At 38.3% G+C, this 23,343-nt stretch overlaps 1 protein-coding gene across 1 annotated transcript in view; it reads left to right on the top strand.

The window, feature by feature from the left end:
- The window catches only part of PLCB1 (phospholipase C beta 1), a 682,047-nt gene that overhangs the window by 585,730 nt on the left and 72,974 nt on the right, over positions 1-23,343 (top strand). Inside the window, exons 28-31 of the mRNA XM_063090151.1 lie at positions 14,675-14,751; positions 14,858-14,947; positions 15,438-15,495; positions 16,088-16,174. Of these exons, the coding sequence (XP_062946221.1) occupies positions 14,675-14,751; positions 14,858-14,947; positions 15,438-15,495; positions 16,088-16,174 (312 nt within the window). The remainder of the gene's footprint in view (positions 1-14,674; positions 14,752-14,857; positions 14,948-15,437; positions 15,496-16,087; positions 16,175-23,343) is intronic.

The following is a 23,343-nucleotide window of genomic DNA, read 5'->3' as shown; positions in this document are numbered from 1 at the left end:
GGGATGTGGATAGAAATCTGACATAATGACTTCATTCCACACATACAAGAGCATGACCACAGCCACAATGGGTCCATGCACACACCACTAACAAAAAAGATTAATAAAATTAAATTGAGCCAACCCACACCGGGAACATGCATCAAAAACACCTTTAGTACCGACAATGCCCTTTAAATAAACCAGTTAATTCTGATGTATTTTAACATGTCCTTTGAGAAACTCCAGGGAATTTCCCAAAGCCATACTAAGCCAAAAGGTTAGGCTGTTTAATTCTGGGAAGCCTTGTCAAGCAACCAAAGGTGAACAAACAAGAAATTCCACGGAGCCGTGCCACACACGTGGGACCCCCTTGTAGCCTGCAGAACAAGGGGTATCACTCAGGCTCCCATGCCGTTCCCTATAGCAGGATGGCTCATGGCACTTTAGGCCTCTATATGGCCCCTGTGTTTCACTTGAGGTAAGGCAGGATACGTTCTGAAGAGAGGCCTGACATGATCTGAAGTGACTTTCACAAGGACCACTCTGGGGCTGTGCTGTCCAGTACATGGTAAGAAGTGGTACCCCAGGGAAGGGAGTCCCAAAGCACAGTTCAGGCCACTGGTGGCTCACAGTATTAAAAAGTCCTGAGGTTCTCCAGCAGGTGCCTCAAGTTGACTAACAGGGTGAATGTTACTTAGACTCTAGATAACACAGCCGTGATCCTCCAGAGTTTCCCCAGCCCCCCAACCCCTGAGCAAGTCTCCATTCTCCAAGGAAAGAGAGAAAGAGACATGGCAATTTAGAAGAGATGTGGGAGAATCAGAGGAAGCCCAATACTCATAGAAGATTCCAGAAACAAGAATTCAGAGTATGGATGAAAACACAAGCGCAGGCATCCCAGGAAGTCTTCTTAGGCAGAAAGAAACTTGAGCTGCAGAAATGGGTGCAGAAATGACAGGAAAGAGCTGCAAAATGTCAACGTCCCAGGAACAATACCTGAGCATGAGGCACTATTGGAATCCCATTGGGGAGGGTGGGAAGCTGCTCAGTAGCTTTTCTCTTGCAGGAGAGGTTGGCTGGAAACTGGGGAATACCCAGCTGAGCTTGCAAATGGGAAAATCTCACCTGAGGAGCTGGGGAGGTGGTAGAAATCTTACTGGAGGTGGCAACTCCATAATATGTCCTTCCACTCCCTTCTCCCTAGGAAGGAATATGTGTGTACATTGTAAAAGTTTAGAAGAGTTTTCAGAAAAACGTAAACACCTGTCCGGGCTGGCCTAACCACCTGCTCAGCATGTTCACCCTTACACCACTGTGATTGCGGATGCGGGTTTCACATAAAGCCCCGATGCCTTCTGAACACACCTATATGGGCCTTTTGTAAGAATGGTAAGGCCCAAACACCTTGGATTTGGAACCACATGAGCTTACCTTACGGCCATTTGGCGGCACCCATTGTTATGCTACATGCCTTTAGCTGGGACATATGTGACAGAGCTTCTACCACCCCATTTGTAATAACCAGAACTTGTTCTACCAGGAAATGTTTTGATCGTGAGGTGCCCAAAAGTATCAGTGCTATCTTTGGTGCAAGTTCTGATGATCAGCAGGCCTCCCAGGCAAAATGAGACAAACAGAAGTGTAATTAAAAAACAACTAGTACCCAAGTAAAAAGGAGCATTTGGGTGATGAGGAAAATTAAGCAGAAGATATTTCATCTCCCAAAATTGCTTGGAGATTAAATACCAACATGCTTTGGTTAAGGATTATACATTCTTAATGCCAGCATCTACAGTTCAAGGATTGAGAAGGAAACCATGGCATAGATAAACTCCCTGCCAAATGTTCTATAGACACTGGAGATAAAAGTGAATAAGACATGGTCTCCACACACACTCAGGAAGTGGGTGTAGCAAACAGTTCTAATATCACATGATAAATGAAATAATAAATGTATCAGCAGAGTGGTAGAAAATCACAGAGGTAGAGACAATTTGTCTAACTCTATAAACCGATAAACATTAAGAATATTTTTGAAATTATTGTTCATATTATCATAGGATATGTAAAATGCATGAATGCTCCATAGACTCTATAGCTCCACAAACTCTCTTTCTATCCAAAAATGAATCTTTATTATTACAGCTCTGCATCTAAATAACTCTGCAGGCTGGTGATTCAAAGTGTGCTTGTTAGACATGCACAGTGTCAGGCCCCACCCCAGACCTGCTAAATCACATTTTGCATTTTGATAGGAGTCCCATGTGACTTATACATTCAAGTTGAAGAAGCATGGTTTTATTTATTTATTTATTTTTAATTTTTATTTTATCAATATACAATGTCATTGATTTTCATATCCCTTTACTGATTCCTCCCTGCCTCCTCCCTCTCCCCCCTCCCACCCATAACATCATATCTGTTCACTTGTCTTAACAAGTTCAAGGAATTGTGATCGTTGTGTCTTCTTCCCTGCCCCCCATTTGTTTGTGTGTTTATTTATTTATTTATTTTTAGCTCCCACAAATAAGTGAGAACATGTGGCATTTCTCTTTCTGTGCCCGACTTATTTCACTTAATATGATTTTTTCTAAGTCCATCCAAGTTGCTGCAAATAGTAGTATTTCATTCTTTTTTATAGAAGCATGGTTTTAGAGCCTGTCAATCCTTATCTTTGCTCAAAATGCATTTTAGAGTAAGCCTAAAATTCCTTTTAGTTGAAATAGGAAATACAGTGTGCTCTTCACAGCTTGATCATCCAGCTGGATGGATAACTATTGGTGACAAAGTTATAGTTTCTGTGAAAATAACTCCTGTGGTTCTCTGCCCTGACTATATTCATGAGGGAAGGACAGGATTACTTTAGTTAAAGGTAAGTGAAGATAAAGATGGAAGTTCCCTCACCCCATTCAAGTTCTTGTGCACCCTGAAATCTCCCAATAAATAGCCTGAGGTTCTGTGGACCCCAGTTAAAGACCCTTCCTCCAGGGAAGAACTATAGGGTTGGGAATCTCTTCCAACTTGTTTGTATGTTTTTCATCAACTGCTTTGTCTATACCACTAGGATTACACTTTCATTTTAAAAGTGATATGGTAAGTGATGGAAATTCTGTGGGGTCCATCTGAGGGATCCTGATCCCCCTCAGTATTCAGCCCAGCATCACACTCAAACTAAACACCCACAGGAAGCTTGGCCCACCATTTTATCCTCTTCCTTCTTCCCCCTTTCAGTGGCTTCACAAAGAGATTCCCTCATTTTCTCCCACAGTCACCATGCACTTGATCCTCTGCAGAGACTTGTTTTGCTCTGTGTTGCTTTACTTTTCTTCCTACCTTTCTCATATTTTGTCTCCCACATGTGCTGATCCCATCCATTTTCCCCTTTCTTTACGTAGACCTTAATGGTTCACATTCTTGTTACCCATCCTCCTGTCTGTACCACCAACAACCATTCTGGGACCCCAGATCAACATTAGTAGCCATCAACCTGAGTTTCCCAAGTCCCTGCCAATCCCAGGGGATTGAAAGTTGTGTTTCAGACTGAAAGCTCTGCGTGAGTACTGTTCAGCCACAAATGGAATGGCCCATCAGGATGTGGCCAGTGACGAGTGGGGTCTGGAGTCAAATGTCCTCATGTCAGGCCACTGCATCCCTGCTGAGTAGCTGCATGACCACTCTGAGCTTGTTTTCTCATCTGTCCAATGGAAATAAGAATAATTCTCACCTCCTTGAACTGCAAGGAGGAATAACAAGATAATGCACATAAAACACTGTTTTAAATGAAAGCCTTTTTTTGTACAATACATGAATTGGCAAGGAAATCTGACTTCAAATATAAATGGGTATTACGGTTTTTGACATCCTGCTACAGCTTCAGGGAACTCATCCTCTCCCTTTGGATGATTTCTATCAGCATCATGTGCTGTTCCAGAATGTGCCAGAGTAACTGCGGTGTCAGGAACCATCTCCCCTGGTGGTCGTGATAGTGTTATCTGTCTTCATTCAATATTCTGACTTTAACATGGGATCATTTTTCTTGAGACATATAAATAATTTAGCTTACCCCCAAATTTTTCATTTTCCACCAAAGAAGAAAGGACAAAAAAGTAAACAATGTTAGTAGTGAAATAAGGCATAAAATTATTGTCAAAATATGTTCTTATTTGCTCATTTTCCTAATTGTTATCCTAATGGAGTCGATGTTTTATATACACACATGAGGTACTTCAAAAAATCATGGAAAGATTCATATTATCTTTCAATTCCATTTTTCCACAATGTTTTTGAGTTACCTTCATATATTACAGACACAGACACACAAACATATACATATATACATTCATACATGCATACACACACACGTATATAGAAATAAGATCCAAATCCATATACTGTCTTCAATTTGCTTTTTTCACTTAGCATTATGTCATGGGCAAATTTTCATGTCATGATTGTTAATGGTTTTTAATGGTTTTCTATTATTTCATTGTATGACTGTTGCTTAATTTATTTATCCAGTTCCCTATAGATAGAATTTTAAGTTGTTTTCAGTCTCTTTATTGTTGATGTTATTATAGTAATGCTGTGGACAACATTTTTCTAGAATAGATGAAAAATTGCCCTCCAAAAAGGTTCTGCCAATGTGTACTCCCTCTAACAGTGTCTGATAGTCACACCCTTACCACTATAGGGTTTTCTTTATTTTTTTTTTAATTTCTGCCAAAGCAAATGGCTAGAAATAGTGTCCACTTTAAATTCCATTGCTTTAATTATGAGCAAGGATGAACATATTTCAAAACATATTTCCATGTGAACTACCTGTTCACATCCATTCCCTATTTTTTTGTTGAATTGTCTCCTGCTCTTTTGACCCACAGAGTTCATGCTGTGTTTTTTCATTTATTATTATTATTAGAAGGTTGGGCAAGTTAGAGAGTATTAAGTATGCTTATATATAATCATCCATTCACCAGAAGTTATTGAAGGTCACTGTTTTCCACATACAGGTGGAGGGATTCAATGTAGACCAGACCCAATTGTGGCTCCTGCCCTCAGGGACTTACAGTGGTTAAGAGAACAGGTTTGTGGAGCCAAACATGTCTACTAACAGTACATCCATCTTTATTAGCTTTGTGGCATAGCAAACACCCCAAAACTTACTGGCTTAAAACAACCACCATTTATTTAGCTCCTGATTCTGAATATCAGCAATTTGGGCTTGACTCAACTGGATGGTTCTTCTAGTCTTGGGTGGGCCCACACTTGTGTCTTTGTTTCAGCTTCCAGTCACCATGGGCTCTGCTTAGTGCAGCCGAGTGATCCACTGTCTCCCCCACCCAGCAGGCTAGCCTGGGCTTGTTCACCTGCAGCTGGAACTGAGAGCAAGTGGAAGTATGAAAGGTCTCTTGAGAAGTTGTGTAACTTCTTTCTCATTCTCCAGCCAAAATACATCATAAGACTTGCCCAGAGTCAAGGGTTAGGGAAACAGACTCTATCTCTTGTTAGAGCAGCTGCATGTCATAGGCAAAGAGAGTAGATACAGGAAGCAGTGTAGAATTGAAGCCATTTTTGCAAAAATTCTACACACAGTCCTCATAGTTTGGATGTGAGATTCCATGGAAACTTAACACCGTACCTAAAATATAGTCATTATTTTTTACCAAAGGGCAATTTGCACAGGGTTTGGAATAAAGAGACATGACTTCGATTTTTAGTTATGTAATTTTAGCTAAATTATTTCATCTTTTAGAGTTTCTGTATCATCATTTCTTTTTTCTTTTCTTTTCACTGGCCAGTACAGAAATTGAACCCCAGGACCTCAGTGTTATCAGCACCACGCTCTAACCAACTGGGCCAGCTGGTCAGCTTTGTATCATTGTTTCTAAAACAAAACATTTGTACAAGAATGCTTATAAAGTCTTCCTCTAACTGTAATGCTAGTTTCCTTTAAATTATAAAATGTAGAGATGATCCAACTCTCAGATATATTAAAATAATAATTAGGGATTTTGGTTTAAAGCAATAAACTTTCAACTTTGGTTTTCCTTTCTTTTTTGTATACAATACATATTGCTTTAATGTATTTTTTATGGTGCTAATTGTTGACTATTTAGGAAAGATTAAGAAAAAAAATCAGTAAACAGAACCATGCCCAACGGCAAAGCAAAGAATAGTTCTGACATGTGCCAACTTAAAAAAGTTTGGGGAACAGAAGAGATTCTGCTGAAAGAAAAATTCCATAATAGAATCCACAAGTCTGATAATTTAGTTTGTGCCCTCTGGAATTACAGGACTCCTTGCATCCCATCTGGCAAGTGAGGGATGCTAAAATGATGAATTTTGCATTAAGAAAAATAGTAGCTGACATGTTGTGGTATTTATCTTCATGGAGAACTCTTCACTGCGTAGCTTCCAAATAAGCTGTCAAGATTCCATGATTTATTGTCCCAGTTTGGTTACAAACCACCAGACGTATCTTCACTCTTTTAGTTGGGCTCCCTTGCTAATTATTTGAAAACCTCTATTTGAATATTATTGCTACCTTCCCATGTCTCAGTGATAATTGATATTTATTTATTTAATTCATTCTAAGTTAAGTGGGCTTGAAATAATTAATTAATTAATTAATTAGGTGGCCTTAATATCTTTAGAATTACAAAGTCTTATCTTAAAATTTTAGTTGTTTGGGTGTTTGTTTTGTTAATTGGCTTGATCAGATATAATAATCTCATTTAATTTGATCAGATGCACAAATAGTCTCATTTTCTTTTATTTTAATCAGGAAACTCATAATAGAATCATTTGTGATTGTATACCTACTTTTTAACAACTCTTGCAAATACCTTCACTGGCATTTATAATTACAAAGGGATAATTCTTTGGTTAATAGTGAATTCTTACTTAAAGTTATATATGAACTGTTTTAAGTGAAACTCCTTTTATAAAAAAAAATTGTGGCTTGGCTATAAGTCCCTATGTTTCATTATTTTCAGAATATTTTAAAACCATTATTGAATTCTAAAAACACACTTAGAACCGTTATTTTACAATTATCAAAGGAACTTTAGAAATAATTTAGTCCCTATATTTTATTGATAAAGAAACAAAGCCCAGAAAATTGAGATGGCCCAACCCAAGCATCATCTAGGCCAATAAAACACCTAAACTACAGCTTTCTTTATAAAAAAATCTCTTGGTTTTTTAAATTAAATTTTTTTATTATTTTAAGTTGAAAGTTTTGAAATACTTCTGGTTGATAGCATCATAAAAGAATACAGGAAATATCAGGTAAGGAAGTACGTTACGTTGACCCATTGACATCTCCCAGAAAACTAAAAAGCTGGCATTTACCTTAGCATGATTTAAAAATGAAAAATAATTTTAAATGTTATAGATTCATTGGATGAATTGATTTACATTGTATAGGCATCTTGGTCAGATTTTCATTTTGATTCTTTCTTTGCCCAGCAAGGGAAAAAAATTCCAAGAATCATCTAAACATTTAGATTTAAATAAGGAGCTATAAATTCTATTTAGCCATGGAAATTAAGAAAAAAATTTCTTAGATATGAAAGAATATCTCAGAGAATGATCAAGATGACTTAAAGCAATAGACTTTCAGTGCAAGACCCCTTCCTCCTTCTGAAAAGAGAAGGGAGTGAATGGAAAATATCAGCCCACATGGACAGGGCCCTCTCTGTCTGCTCACGGTAGGACCGTCAATACTAGCATAGTACCTGGCACATTGTAGGTGCTCAGTAAATATTCACTGAATGAATGAATGAATATTTCTCATTTTGAATTGCCAAGACACACCCAGTATAAACATCTACCTTGTTTTTAAATGGTCATTAATGTGTTTGGTCTGCAGATCATTATTTAGTTCAAATGCATAGTAAATTAATTTTTTGCAGAAGTGAAACGGTTTATAGTGAAAATCCAGAGTGGATGTTTTCACTAGCAGAAAAGGAGATATCTTCTCTAGATAGTAGTATAAGTGGAGGGCTGATCAGTTGGGCCTGAAGTGTGAATGTTCTATACTTGGCTACTTGCCCATTTTCCACAGTTATCCTTCTTAGAAGAGACTCCAAACATGTCAATTTCTGTCCACATATTTTTAATCCCATTTGAGTTATTGTCAAGGAATTAATCTCTTCTGTGGAAACCATTTTCTTACCCTCAAATGACTAAACCAAGTGAAATTTAGCATGGAACTGAGAACAAGCATGAAATTATATTCCCCAGGACTTTTCTTTTGACTCCTTAAAAGGTTTGGAATTTGGAACATTTAGCTAGGAGAGTTGTCATGAGTAGTAAACAAATAAGCAAAGTGATTGAGATGTTTCTATTCCTTTGGGGCAGGATAAAAAAAATCATACTAAGAGTTAAAATTAAATGTTGCTTACTGCACTTCAGTTTACTATGTACCTTCTTGGTTTATTTCCTAGGGATTCTGAATTAAGCATTGCTTCTTTTCTACCTTTAATAGGTGGTTTACTTTCAGTGAGTTTTGTGGCTGATACATGATTGAATGGCTCTTTGAGTAGAGCCTGTCTGCTAATAAATACACCAAAAGTTAATATACTCTGCCCTCAGGTCAGTTAAAAAGCACTTCAATTGCAGTATGAAAAATCACTCTTCTGGGTCCTGTTTTCACATCTCATGCAATAAAAACCCTGGGCCCAAAACTCAGAGGTTTCTCCATCGTCTTTGTGGATTAAGCAGAGAAATATTTTATTTCTGGTTTTGTCAGGATTCTCTTGATTGCAAGCCACGGAAACCCATGTTGGACTAACTTAAAGAGGAATATGCACTAGAAAAATGCACAGGGTATAAATATCATGTAAGAAAGGATTGACCGTCCAAACCAGGGGAAGGGAAAGGATAGTGGTAGGCTGCAGAAATGGCTCTAGAGCCGTTTCTGGGTCTCTGTCTCTCTCCCCTGCTTTTCTCTGCATATTAATATTATTCTTTTCCAAAGCAGCAGACAGGCTTCCCCTTGTCAGAAAATACAACCACTGACCCCTTCTGAGTTTTATTTCTTTCTCCAATGACATTTAGGGAAAGTCTTGGGGAAAGCTTTATTAGGCCAATATGATTGGGCAACCTGCAGGCTTAGAGAAATCACCTGTGGTCAGAAGTCGGGGTATGACTGACCCAACTTGGACCAATGACTTGCCCAGACCAATTTCTTTGGCTAACGGATGGGGGGTTAACGAATGTAGGGGCTCCCATGGGAATCATGTAGGAGGGTCAGTTCTCAGAAAGCAGAGGAATTTCTTCCTGAAGTAATATGGGGTAAAAAAAACCACAGATGGGCCCTGAACCCTCTCTTTGCAGGGTAGGAAAAAGATAAGTGATTGATGCACATACATAAGCCCATTGTCAGTTTAACTGCAGTTTGACAATAGTGGCATACTATTAACCAAGTCATAATATTAATCATTCTGCCTCCTGGAACTGAAGTAGACAAGGTTTAAAAGAAAGCAGTAAACGCTGTACGGGCAGAATTACAGAAGAGTGGTGGTCTTTTAAAAAATAATGGAGAAGGGCAGAATGTTACAGAGAAGGATATGTAGTAAAGGAGAGACCAAAGGAAACAGCTCAGTAGAAGGACATTTACATATCTGTCATATTAAAAGCAGAGATATTGTCCTTTTAAACACATATTCTTTGTGATTCTAGGGAAATGCCATTTTCATTAGCTGCATGCAAAAGCCACATTTAAAATAGTACACCTGCATTTCACATTAAGGCATTTGTTCCTAAAGGAATAAAACTTAGCTTGTTGAATACCAAAATCGTATAGTTTTAAAAATATTTCCAGTGAGTATTTCCTGTGGCTTGAAGGTAAAATTCCATAGCTATCTCTGAGGCTGGGGTCAGTATAGTTTTGAAATTTGAAAGGTTTTATTCATGATCATTTTCTGAGTGTGTATTTTGTGCAGAGCCTGGGATTCCAAAAAATTAAGAAAGGGGGATTCCAATAGTGACATTCTTTGGGGGAGCAATAATATTTACGTACAAAAGGTAAATATCTGTTAATGGATCTTATAGAAAAAGCCAATTAAGGGACCAAGACCTAGACTGATCTGGGCCATCGAAGGGATTAATCACCAGAGGCTGGTTTAGAAAGGAAAGGAGTGTGGAAAAGAGGGGACCTGGACAGGTGCCCACTCCCTTATCAGAAGCAGTTAGAGCAGCGCAATCCAACAGAACTTTCTGCAGTCATCGGAATGGTCTGTATGTGTGCTGTCTCCTATTCAAATGGGAACATCATTGAAGTGGAAGGCTAATGTGAGAAAAAGCATAAGAGCATGGGTGTGCCTGGATAGTTCTGAGAGCAAAATACTGCCTACTTTATTGGGGTCTGATGAATGCTAACACAGGAAATGAAACTTAGAGCTGGAGCATCACGTATCTGAGGGTAGAGAGAGATTTAAGTCTTTAGGACATAGAAAAAGGAAGAATATTTGGGATAGAGTGGAAAGGCTGAGAAGAGACTGAGGACAGGGAAGGAATTCTTGCCAATTTGTAGTTCATAGGAATGTGCACCAGAGTGCTTAACGCAAAGCCATGAGATGCGTGGTAACAGGAGAAATTAACAAATATCCATGACTGCTAGATGTGGAAAGTCCCAAAGAGAAAGCCAAAGATAATGTACACTTTTGAACTGAATGATGATACTTGGTAAAAAACGGGAAAATACAATGACTTGTCTTCTGTGAGCAACAAATCCTAAATGTGCTTATGGAAATGTTGAGGGGGCCGAGCCCGTGGCGCACTCGGGAAAGTGCGGCGCTGGGAGTGCAGCAACGCTCCCGCTGCGGGTTCGGATCCTATATGGGAATGGCTGGTGCACTCACTGGCTGAGTGCCAGTCACGAAAAAGACAAAAAAAAAAAAAAAGAAATGTTGAGATAAAGATGGTAGAGAACTGTCCTCTGCTAGGGTTGGTCAACAGGCAGTTGGAAATGCTAAACTGAATCAGAGCCCCTTAAAGAGTTGAAATAGGAGTGATTGTGGTAATTCCCATTGTCACTGAAAATTAAGAGAGTTTGTGTGAAAGTGGTTAGTAATTGGCACCCTATGTGGAGGATAGAGTCATGATTCCCAAACTGTGTGCCAAGGCATCCTCGGGCACTGCATCGAACTCACAGGGACATTGTGGGATATTTTACGTTTTTGAAGGAAACAAAGAAACATCTGTTAGACACTGTGCAAAGTACTACCATTAGGTTGTTTGGACGTAATCATTTAATAAATACCTTTATTCTTTTATTTCTTTTAGCTTAAGGGCACCATGAAAAATTACTGAGATCCTAAGGATAATGTGAACCAGAAAAATTTAGGAATCTCTAGAATAAAAAAAGTTAAGTACTGAGAAATGGCCAACAAGTTTAGTACCAAAATGTATTTGTAATCTTAAAGCATAACCAGGTGAATTTCAGTAGTTGGAGCAGAAATGAGTTGGTGGTGTTGGACAATGTGGGATGGGGCACTGCTGCGTTGGAGGCACTGATTTTTCTCTCATTTTAGAACTAGAAGTGAAGGGAAGGTCAAAAATGGAACAAGAGTTCAAGGTTCTGGGTGGATAAGGAAGATAGAGATGTATTTTTATATAGAGAGGATTTATCCAGTGCAGACGGAAAGGCTGAGACGGGAAACTGAAGTGGTGCATTAGGTGGGAGATAGGATGGAAAAAAGGCAAGAAGCTCTCTCGCAGAAGAAAGGGTGAGGAAACCAAGTTAAGGACCCAATATGTTCTGTTGGGAGTCACACATGTGTTTTTTCTTAAAGCTTTCACACCCACCCTAGGAGAGGTACATTCTCCCTGTTACAGAGATGAGAAAGCTGAGTTTGGTGTAATGAAGAGGGCACAAAAAAAGTTCTGAAGGTTTTTCAAGACACAGAAGAGAGAAGTTGAGATTTTTTTTCCCTAGATTGTCTCCATATTCCTTAATAATCTAGACAGTGCTTTGCAGATTCTGAGGTGCACACGAATCTCCTGGGAATCTTGTTGAAATGCAGACTCTGACTTAGTTGATCTAGGCTAGAGCTTGTAAATCTGCATTTCTAACATGCGTCTTGGTGATGCAGATGCTGCTAGTCGATGGACCCGATGGACCCGAACTCTGAGTGTTCAGATCTAGAAAGCCAGGTTGTCAGTTCAGAGCTTCTAGAACAGTGCCAGGTATTTAATAGGTGCTTGATACATATTTGCTGGATGTGGCTGAATTAATAGTTTAGATGAAGTATTGTGTCCTGGGAGCAAAGGAGGTGGGAACTAGTTTGGAGAAGGGTAAAGAAAAGGTGCAGAGGATCTGAGGCAGGTGCAAAGACAAAGGCAAGGGGATGCCTCAGCTGGAACTGCTGTTGGGGAACCTGGAGGGAGTGTGGTGCTGGCAACCGCATGGGGGCTGAAGCCAAATCAAAAGAAAAGTCAGAACTGAGTGGGCAGAAGAGTGTGAGATTTCAAGTTTAGTGGCTTCATTGACTGGATGTCAATGTTGCTAAGGGTAAGGGCAATAGGTAGAAGGAAAGGAATACCTAGGAGTAGATGCTGGCATAATCAATAGAATAAGAAAATATTCTAGAATGAGGTGAATGACAGAGATGAGAACGTGGAAACAGAGGTATGATTGTCACTGAATTTAAAAGAGTTGCTGAGAGATTTAGCAGTGGACTGTAGAATCAGGGAAGGTCCGCTGAGATGCCCATCCCCACGCCACGTCTGGCAAAGCATCTAAATCACCAATGAGGGGTTTTGAATACTGATTCCCAGGCTCTGCCCCTGGACTTTTGCAATTCATAGGGCCTGGAATTTGTAATTTAAAGAAGTTCCCCCAAGTGATTCTGATGTTGCAGCCAAGGTGGGGGATCCCTGTATAACCTTCTGTAACTCCCTGGAGTGAGTGGAAGAGAATAAAGGCCCTCTGCAGAAGGGAAGGTGCTGGTGAGAGGACACTTTCAGCTAGAGGAGAAGCATTGCTGGAGTCCCGGGAAATGGCCAGATTCTTTGCACACCAGAATTTTACATCTAGACAGTTTGATAAATGCACTATCACAAAGCTGTGATTTCTTTATTTGAAACAGTCATGATCAGGTAATCTCTTTTGAATGATCAAATAGGCTTTCTGCTGGCCTAAGCCCCAGTTAATATTTGTTCAGACTTAATCCACTTCACAGATGAGTGCATCAAATTTCACGTTAATTTTTTTTTTTTTTTGGGGCAGCTGGCGGGTAAGGGGATTCAAACCCTTGACCTTGGTGTTATAAAACCACGGCAACCTCTCATGTTAATTTTAAATGAATGTGGATTCCTTATTGTAATTCTCTAAGGGAATTTCTTCCTTGACTTCTTTTATTCTCTTAGATAAGACGGGGTTATTAAAAACAATTTTAAAACCGTAATGAAAAGGCAGCATGGGATAGGGGAAAGCCATGTGCCACAGAACCTGATTTGTCTGGATTCATACCCAGCTCTGCGGCCCTGATCCTGGAACTTGAGCCTGGTGTGGCAGTGTGCTCATATGTAAAATGCAGAAAATAGCGCAACCTCAGAGGGCAACTCTCAGAATTAAATTAGTTAATATATATATAACCTTCTAAACTGTGCCTGGCACATATAAATGATCAATAATAGTTTGCTGGATTATGATTATATGGCCTTGTCATTATGGTAGCTACTGCATATTTATATAAGACTAGCCAACTTACTTTGCTTTATGAGTTTTGGGGAAACAAAATCTCCATCTTTGGGGGATATCAGTGTAGCCTTAACAAGGATGTTCATACCGTATATTTGGTGCTCTAGTTAGAAAAGTTGAGTCCAGTTGCTATAGTGGACTGAGCAGTTACAGAAGGTTCTTCATGTGGAATAAAGAAAGAGAAGAGATTGACAGGCAAAATTACCTTCATGTAAGTGACAAGCATTTATTGGGCATCTACTTACAATTATTAGAAATTTCACAGAGTGCCAAAGATATGAAAACACAATTGCTGACCTTTTGAATCTTGGTTTGAAAAGAAGATATGTGTATGAAAATAAAATAATTGCATTCACAGTGATGTATTCAAAGTTCAGTGCCAGCACAGAAGAGAATGTCTGACGTTCTTTGTATCCACTGGAAGTAGCCACGCAAAGACATAAACACCAATGTCTACAAAGGATGTCATCCTTGAAGAAATTCAGCAACAAATGATAGCCAGAAATCAAGAATTATAACTCACATTGATTATAACTTACATTTCTATCAAACTTATTTTTATTTTAAGCTTCACTGTACCCCTAAGAGATAAAGGCATTTATAATCCCTTTACAACCAAGAAAATGTAGGTTCAGAAAATGTAGTCCCTTGCCCTAAATCACTTTTAATAGAGTAGAGACTAGGTCCACTCTGTTAGTTTTCTTTGCACTGAGCCAAGCTGGGGCAACATTGGCACAACAATCTAATGAATTCTGTTTAATTAAAAGGAGATAGAAGAATTTCATATTGAAACCCATAGGCCTAGGAAACATGATGGGTTTAAATTAGGTCCTCAATGCCAGTGTTAGATGTCTGGAAATTTTAACTATTGTTAAATATCCATTACGGCTTTTCTTACTACAAATACTGTTGTTTGTTTGGGGGATGGGGAGGGAAGGCTGTTTTGACCATGTAAAACAGCAGACTGACATTTTCTTTCCTCAGCTTATCCAAAAGTTGACAGATGTTGCTGAAGAATGTCAGAACAATCAGCTGAAGAAGCTCAAAGAAATCTGTGAGAAGTAAGCCTTCATTGCCATTACCACCGACATGTGCATGTACATTTATTAAACACAAATTGCCATTTGATTTCCCTTTTCCCCCCTTTTACTTCTATGTTGACTTCAGAGAGAAGAAGGAATTAAAGAAGAAAATGGACAAGAAGAGGCAGGAGAAGATAACAGAAGCTAAATCCAAAGACAAAAGCCAGATGGAAGAGTAAGTAGAAAGCACTGCCCCTTCCGTGCTCCCCACCTTCTTTTACGTGGGAATTATATTATTATGCATCAGAAACAGGTTCTTAACCAAAGACCCCTCTGAGAAGTTTCTCCTCTAATTAAGCTCTAAATAACCTTTCATAAGATCTCTTTTGTGAGGTTTTCAACAGTAAATTCTCAAACAAAGGAAAGTTCAATAAAGGATCGAGGCACACCCAGACCTTTTAGTTACAAAGTAGTTTCCCTGAGGAAAAGGCTAAATCCTTGCTTCGCATATCTTCTGACAACCTTCTTGGCATTTACTGGAAACAGAACCTGTGCCTTGGGAGGAACTTGACCTTTGTCCAGAGGCTGGTGGATTATATTACCTTCTTTGCAGCAGTAATAAGAATGCTGAGAGTTCTGTAAACTTTCACCTACAAGTCTGAGGTTCCCATGTTTTTCGATTCCAGATGAGTTGGTGTGATGACCTGTTTGCTGTTTTCTTTTAGGGAGAAGACAGAGATGATCCGGTCGTACATCCAGGAGGTGGTGCAATACATCAAGAGGGTATGTCCGTTCATCACTCTCTATCCTTTGCAAACCGTGTGCAAACATTTGGTGAGCTCATTGTGAGCTTCTGGAAGGAAATGTTATGTCTTGTATCTAGTTATCACCAGCACCCAGCAGAGCTGCTTCATGGAGCGTGCACTCCATAATCAATGTTTCTGCAAGTTTAATTGCAAACTACTATGTAAAAGGGTTCATCAAAAGATAAACAGCCAAGAATCCAAAGTCAGGAGCACAGAAACATGATGTAAATGGGAGTTTTCCCAAAAGAATCTTTAGTTGGCATCCATGATAGAAGACGGCAACTCCAAAGGCAGCTCTTAATTGTTTTTAAATTTGATGTTATGGAAATGCTCAAACATTTACGAAAATAAAGAATTGCGTAGTCCATTGATCACTACCTTCCACCCCTGTGTACCCATCACTCTGCTTCAACACTTATCTGAAATCTCCTGTACTTGTAAGGGCAGTTCTTGACCAGAATATCAAATAGTTAAATGTATGCCATAGATCTGAAATGGTTTCAATTTTTTCTGGAAACATGCACTGGAATGTTTAGGTGAAAATGACTTTCGTTGTAACTTTCTCATAGTTAGAAGAGGCACAAAGTAAACGGCAGGAAAAACTCGTGGAGAAACACAAGGAGATACGTCAGCAAATCCTGGACGAAAGGCCCAAGGTAAAAAGAACTGAACGCTAATACACCGTAATTTCATTTTATATCCATTCAGTAAGAATAAAATCTTCCTAGTTCACGTAAGTACCTCACCCATAGTTTCAGATCAGTTCTCGCTTATGAAATCCACCTTTCTCAATGACAGTAAAAATCTTCGTAGTAATATTTGGTAAGCATTTATCATCAACTGGTGAGATTTTAAAAACTGTATATGTACAGAACCCACCTCTGGAAATTTGCTTTCAACTGGTTTGGGGTGTGGCTCAGGCACAAGTGATTTTAATGTCTCCCTAACCCTCTGTCCCCCATCCCCTCCCCCACACTGCCTGCTGATTCTAGCGTGCAGAAGGGAGAATCAAAGACCAACTAACCAAGCCTCTTTCTTACTTCAGCTCTAAATAGCTGATGTTTTGTTCTAATGGCAGGGTCTGTCCAGCAGAGGATGCCCCGTGCCAAAATCTCCCTGGTTTTTATACAACAAAATATTCTAATAACCAGAAACAAGCAAAAACTTTTCCCCATAATAACTGTTTATTGGGGCGCTACTTTAAAATTATCTTATGCTTATTATTTGCTTAAAATTAATCATTTCATGAATATTAACCTTAAATAAACAGAATATCTATAATCAAATACTTTCAAGTTAGCAAACGGGATCCCAGTTTGAGAACATTCCATCCATTTTGATTTATCGTTGAATATTTTTGTTTGTGAAAAACGTGCTTTTCAGTTTTCTTGTCTTTCTATCTGAAGTTTAAAATATCTACTCTAAAAAATATTGCCATTGCACACCAGTACTTTTTGAGTGCACAGAGCTCAAAAATGCTAGTTTTATTTAATTGTATATTTCATTCCCATTTTACTTCTTATAGATTTTGTGTAGCTAATTCTGATTCTAAACGTATTTTCATGTTTTTTCTGTTCTTTTGCTTTCATATTTATCAAACAGGACATTTATCTACTATTTTTGATTCCTAACGTTTTTTAAGCCCATTGATTCTCAGGCAAGAATCAATAATTACTTTGATATCTTGTGTTTCTCATATAAATACACAATTTATGTATTCTTAATCACCCTCTCAGGTTGATTATGTGTAAGTAAAGTGGAATAAATTTTAACACAATTTCAAAAATTGCTATCCTTTTCATTCAGTATTTATCTTTTTAAAATGCTCAATATTTGGAGCAAAAGATCCAGGTTCAATTGAAATTTAAGAAGCACTTTGACAATTGTCAGTCCCAGGTGATATATTCAGATACATACATTTTTAATACATGCTGTATAAATTCAAATTTCTCATTACTTTGTACACTGACATAATTTCCTCATGGCTGGTGTCTCATTAGTCAGCTTTTGTATTAATAAAAAATCCCTCTTGGGAAATATTGGTATTTTCACACAGAGTTTTATTTTGCTTTTTCTGTGTTTATGTGTGTGCTTTTGGCCCAACAATTACAACTATTTTACTCATAGATAAAACACAGTCACGAATGTGTTTAAATTACATAATTGTCAGTATAAATAACTCATACAAAGATTTTCATGTTACTGCTCTAGGTCATCATGTTTAAAATCAACTTTAGTAGGTGTTGGAGCACACTTAAACTTCTTCATTGGTTGTAATCAAGTATCGAAAGAACAAATAAATTTTGGCCAATTTATCAGTCACGGTGCATTCAGCTGCAATTTTGCAGAAAACCCAATTAATACTGGCTTTAAACAGTAATAAATATTTAGTAAGTCACATTATGGATATTTAGAGGTATCACAGTTCTAGGAATGGTTAATTTAGTGGCTCAACAATCTTGTCAAGGACCCAGGTATTTTCAGAATTTCCACTGTGGCTGCCTTCCATCCCCAGGCTGTAAACTCACAGTCACAAGGTGGCTGCCATTACTCCGTGCATCACAACCTTGCATAAAACCATTCGAAGGTGGAATAGGGAATGTCTTCATTTCATAACCCTTTTTAGAATTGAGGAAAACCTTCCTAAATCACCTAAATGGTTTCCCCTTCATTTTCTACAATGGTGTCATTTATCCATTTCTAAACCAGTAGCAGGCAAGAGAATGTAATTTTCATGATAAGCTTAGAATAATTAAGATTCACTCACAAGGGTGGAGGAAGTTCAGCTCCTTCTCAATTCCATGATCACCAGGTACCTGAACAAAATTGATGTTTTATCATCAGAGAAATAGAGGGGAAATAGTGATTGAGTAGATAATTAACAGTGTGTGCGACATCCGTATTTACAGCAATTTTCTATTTCTTCTTTTTTCACTCCTTAGAGATCTATAGTGTTTCTGTAATGTTTTAGTGGTTCTGCTGTCTTCATTTTTGACTATAATTAGGTGCCATGATGAATTTCCCTTTGCTTTTCATCCGTGGGGTTGCTCTTAGGACCATCTAATTGTGTCTGGACTTGAAGGTTACCCTTAAAGATTGTTGGCTCCATATCAAACTAAGAGCATTTATCGAGGGGTATTTTTCAGAGCTTTAAAAGTGTTTGCTTGGGAAACATGACTTTACTGATAAAATAAGAAATCATGACTGTTAACATCATAGAACATCATGGCTAATAAAGGGAAATGACAATGACAAGGAGGAGCAATAGTAACAGTAAGGTCAAGTGTGAAGTGTGTGGAGAGAGACCAAAGCACAAGACGCAAATGTAGGTAAATGGGCAGTCAGGAAAGGGAGACCAGCACAGCCGTCGCTGATGCTCCTGTCACTGGGGCAGATGGCCCAGAAATAGAATAGCTCTGGCTTCGCAATAATTCCTCTTCACCTCTGATATCAGAATGGCCTTTGAAGTTTGACACAGATATGAGGAAAATTAACAAAAGCAGAAACAAAATACAAAGAGGAACAGCTCAAGGAAATGAAACTGATCAATAGTATTTATAAAACAGTTTCATGGAATCAGTTCCATTTAGTCAGAAAGACGAGAAGGCGGAATGATTTTATGACATCTAGAAGTGTGTGAACTATTCCATCATTGAGTTTTGAACGAGGAACTTGAACTGACATTATAGCAGGTCATACTAAAGACAATTGTGACCTTATGAACAAAGCATGCCAAACTTTGCCATAGGTAACTGAGGAGCCTAGCGTCCTCCCTCAAATACTAACTAGTTTCCTAATTAGAAACTGATACTAGTTCGTCTTTCACTTACAGCAGAGATATATACTACATGACTTCTATTTATTTATTCCAGTTCTCCCTTCACCATACTGTTAAACATAATAATTCACTGCCTCTACATCTACTCATTTTAAATAATGTAATAATATGTTTGATATTCCCAATCTTGTCCATAACAGGGAAGAATCTTTTTCTATATTACTCTTTTCTCCCAAGTTACTATATTGAGCTATTCTGAATCCCAATCACATTTACATAACTCTCTAAGCCATTTGGTAAATAAACAACTCCTTTAAAGGAACAAACAGGTATAAAAATAGATTTTAACAAACAAAATTTGAAAAGCCAATTATTGAAAGTCCACAGTTCTTCAGTGGCAAGGAGGAGTCCTTCTGACTAGATTCAGAGCAAACTGCATGTGAAGATTAACTTAAGGGACGGCCCGTGGCTCACTTGGGAGAGTGTGATGCTGGTGGCACCAAGGCCACGGGTTCGGATCCTGTATGGGGATGGCCGGTTAGCTCACTTGGAGAGCCTGGTGCTGACAACACCAAGTCAAGGGTTAGGATCACCTTACTGGTCATCTTTAAAAAAAAAAAAAAAAGATTAACTCAAAGTGTAACTTTGCTAACCCTCCACTCAGCAATGTGCTCATGATCTGGGAGGACCAACTTAAGTTCCCAGCATTTTTACCATCCTGCAACAGAACAGTCATAGGAGAATGTGCCCCTATTGAAACTAGGCTGAAAATCCATTTCATTTCCACACGTGGGCCAAAATCTTCCGTCCTGCGGGTCCATGTTTAGTAGGGAAACAAATGTGGCCAGCCACGTGTGAAAGTTTCATTTAGATTGTCCCATTTTGTGACAAGCACCAGGCTCTTTTCATATGTAGAGTTCATTTTTTTCCCATTAAAAAAGAGATTCAATAAGTCTATTCCTTTTGGATGTAATTTTTGAGGGTGTTGGGGGAAATGGAGGTAGGTGTTCCCTCGAGGCAACTTATGCAATAGATAAATATTTTGATCCTCACTTTGACATGAAATCATGTTGTACATTGCTATGCATAAGTCCCATTGAAACTTATTAAGTTAGAAACAACAATAGTCTTTTTAAAAAGAGAATACTCAACTCCCTTTCAATAGAGTTCTAAATTCTGGATAAATTGTTCAGCTGCATGTTTTCTAGCAGTGAGATATTTGATTCAGTCCCTAAGTGTATGGTATGCCATTCTCAGTTTTGTTTACAGTGTACCCATTTATGCAACCCATAGCAGCAGAATTCTTAAGACGGATGCAATAAATATTAGCCAGCCTGCCAACTCAGTAACATGCAAAATTGGTTTCCTTGGGATTTCCTTCCATTGGTTTTCCAAAGACAATAGGGAAGGGTTTATTTGTACAAAAGGTGTTAGAAACAATCCAGGAACACAATCGTTAGTGGAGAGAAACCACACCTTTTGTGGTCTTGCTCAGCTTTGAATTGATCCATTATACAAGGGACCATCTGCCTTTTTCTTGAACACTTTAAAGGGGTTTATTTAATCATGATGAAACATTGTTAATCAGGAGTTGTTCTGAATCTGCTACAAATATTTCAATGTATACAGGTCACTTTGCAGCTACTGACTCTCATTACAAGAAGAATCGTCTTTTGAGGGAACTTTGTAATGAACTGTTTCCATAACCTCAGAAAACAGTCGATAAATATGTAATTTGCTTTTTCCCTGACATTTAATTTTTCTTTGATGCTTCTTAGAACACAGGATTTCTGTTTTAATTTACCTCATCAGCAAGAGAAAATTCCAGGAAGCCTTAGGGCATTTTAATTTATTCCCAAAGAACATTTCATCATGTAGCCACTGGCTCTTTTTTTTTTTTTTTTCCCCTCCACCAGAGGAGCAGAGACTGATTTTCCCTATTTCTCTGACATCTTTGTACAGGGTGAATGAATCATATCTCTGTGTGAAGTTAGTCTTGCCATACCTACTGCTGGTCTCTGAGACAGGACCCTAATGTGGCTATTTCCACCAGTATTCAGCAGGGGAAAGACTAACTTGGGGATTTAAAGTAAAACCCTTTTTCTTAAATGATTCATTTGTGCTTCCTCTAATCTTCTGCTACTGGATGGGAAAATGTGGATTCTCCCTGTCAGCTACTGGATCTTTTTGTAGAAGTCAGACCACTGAGTGAGAACTGGCTGCCTATAGACCATGTTTTGCTTAAACCACACAGTGTTTTTGTTTGTTTGTTTGTTTGTTTTTGTAAAAGAAATTTCTTTTTCATTTTTATTACTGTGAAGAATTGCCTTTTTGTAAGACAAATATAGTTATTCATTATTTTCTTGAATATAAAACTTAGACGTGTTTAGTCTCCTTCTCAGCAATACCAGGTATTGGAAGAGTTTTAACTCCATCTGTTCACTCCCAACTTGTTTTTGAAATTTGGGTTAATCCTACAGACTTTTAAACACATAAGACATTATTATTCTATGTTATACAGGCAGTGTGCATTTAGATTTGTCTGAATATTCACAAGCTTCTCTCCTGAACATTTTTCCTGTGTCTCAGACTGTCCATCTAGGATCACTGTCTTATACTCCCTCTAGAAGTTCTTTTCATGCAGTCTACTGGTGCTATATTAGTCCATCTCTGTTGCTTATAATTGGGTGATTTATAAAGAAAAAAAAATGTATTGCTTACAGTTTGGGAGGCTAGAAAGTCTAAAGTCTAGGGAACACATCTGCTGAAGGCCTTAGTGGTAGCAACAGTGACCCAGGGGTCTCACATGGCAGAAAATGGTGGAGCAGAGAGACTCTCACATGCTTTCTTTTTAAAGCCCTCAGAACCATGCCCCCGACCACCATTTTTAATCCATTCACTACTGCAGGATCCTACAAACTAATCACCTCTTCAAGGCCCACCTTTCAATTACCATAATAGGATTTCCCTCCCTCTTAATGCTGTCACAATGCAGACCAAGTTTCTAATACATAAAACTCGGGGGACATGATTCAATCCATATTAGGTGGTAAACTCTTTGGGGTTTTTATTTTTGTTTCTTATTGTCCAAAAATGTCTTTATTTGTATACTGTGGATGAGAATCCACACTTCCTTTATTCTGGAATGATGTTTTCACTGGGTATAGAATTTCAGGTTAACGTTTTTTTTTTTAGCCCATTGAAGATAAAATTTCACTGTTCTGTAGCTTCTATTTTTGTTGAAAAGTTAACTGTTAGTCTTACTGTAGTTCTTTTGATGATAATTTGTATTTTTCCCCCTTTGACTGCGTTTAGGATTTTTTCTTATATTTTATGCAGTTTTTCTGTAATCTGTCTAAAGATGTGTTCAAGGTGGCTGGAAGGATAACTTTCATCAGTTCTGTAAAAACTCAGCTATCATTTTAGCAAGTATGACTTCAGTCAAGTTTTTTTCCCTTTTCTTCTAGGAGCCTATATCTATATGTATATATAGATATAGATAGATAGATAGATTTGTGTATAAAATAAAATGAATCTTCTTACTCCATCTTTTCTGTCTCTTAACTCTTTTCAGTATTTTTCATCTTTTTGTCTGCTGCCCTGCACAGTTTTTTTTCTGACCCTTTTTCAAATGCATTAATTCTTTGTTGAAGCTGCTGTTTTACTCATTCACTGAGTTTTTAATTTCTGGTTTTGTATTTTATTTTATTTCTAGAAGTTTTATTTGATTTATTTTCAAATCTGCAATCTGTATGTCCTAGTTTAGTGCAGGGAAGATTTCCTGTGAGGTTTCTCACTCTGAGCAGGCTACAGGTTTTTTTCTTTTTCTTTTTTTTTTTTTTTTTTGTCATTTTTTCGTGACCAGCACTCAGCCAGTGAGTGCACCGGTCATTCCTATATAGGATCCGAACCCGTGGCGGGAGCGTCGCCGCGCTCCCAGCGCAGCACTCTACCGAGTGCGCCAACGGGCTCGGCCCTGGGCTACAGGTTTTGAGTGAAGGCTCCTAAACCTTCCAGGCTGTTAAAAGATGAATTCAAAATTTCTAG

The sequence above is a fragment of the Cynocephalus volans genome, chromosome 1 (assembly GCF_027409185.1).
Source record: "Cynocephalus volans isolate mCynVol1 chromosome 1, mCynVol1.pri, whole genome shotgun sequence".
NCBI lineage: Eukaryota > Metazoa > Chordata > Mammalia > Dermoptera > Cynocephalidae > Cynocephalus > Cynocephalus volans.
Note: the sequence above shows the minus strand (reverse complement) of the source record. Positions and strands in the feature narration are given on the sequence as shown.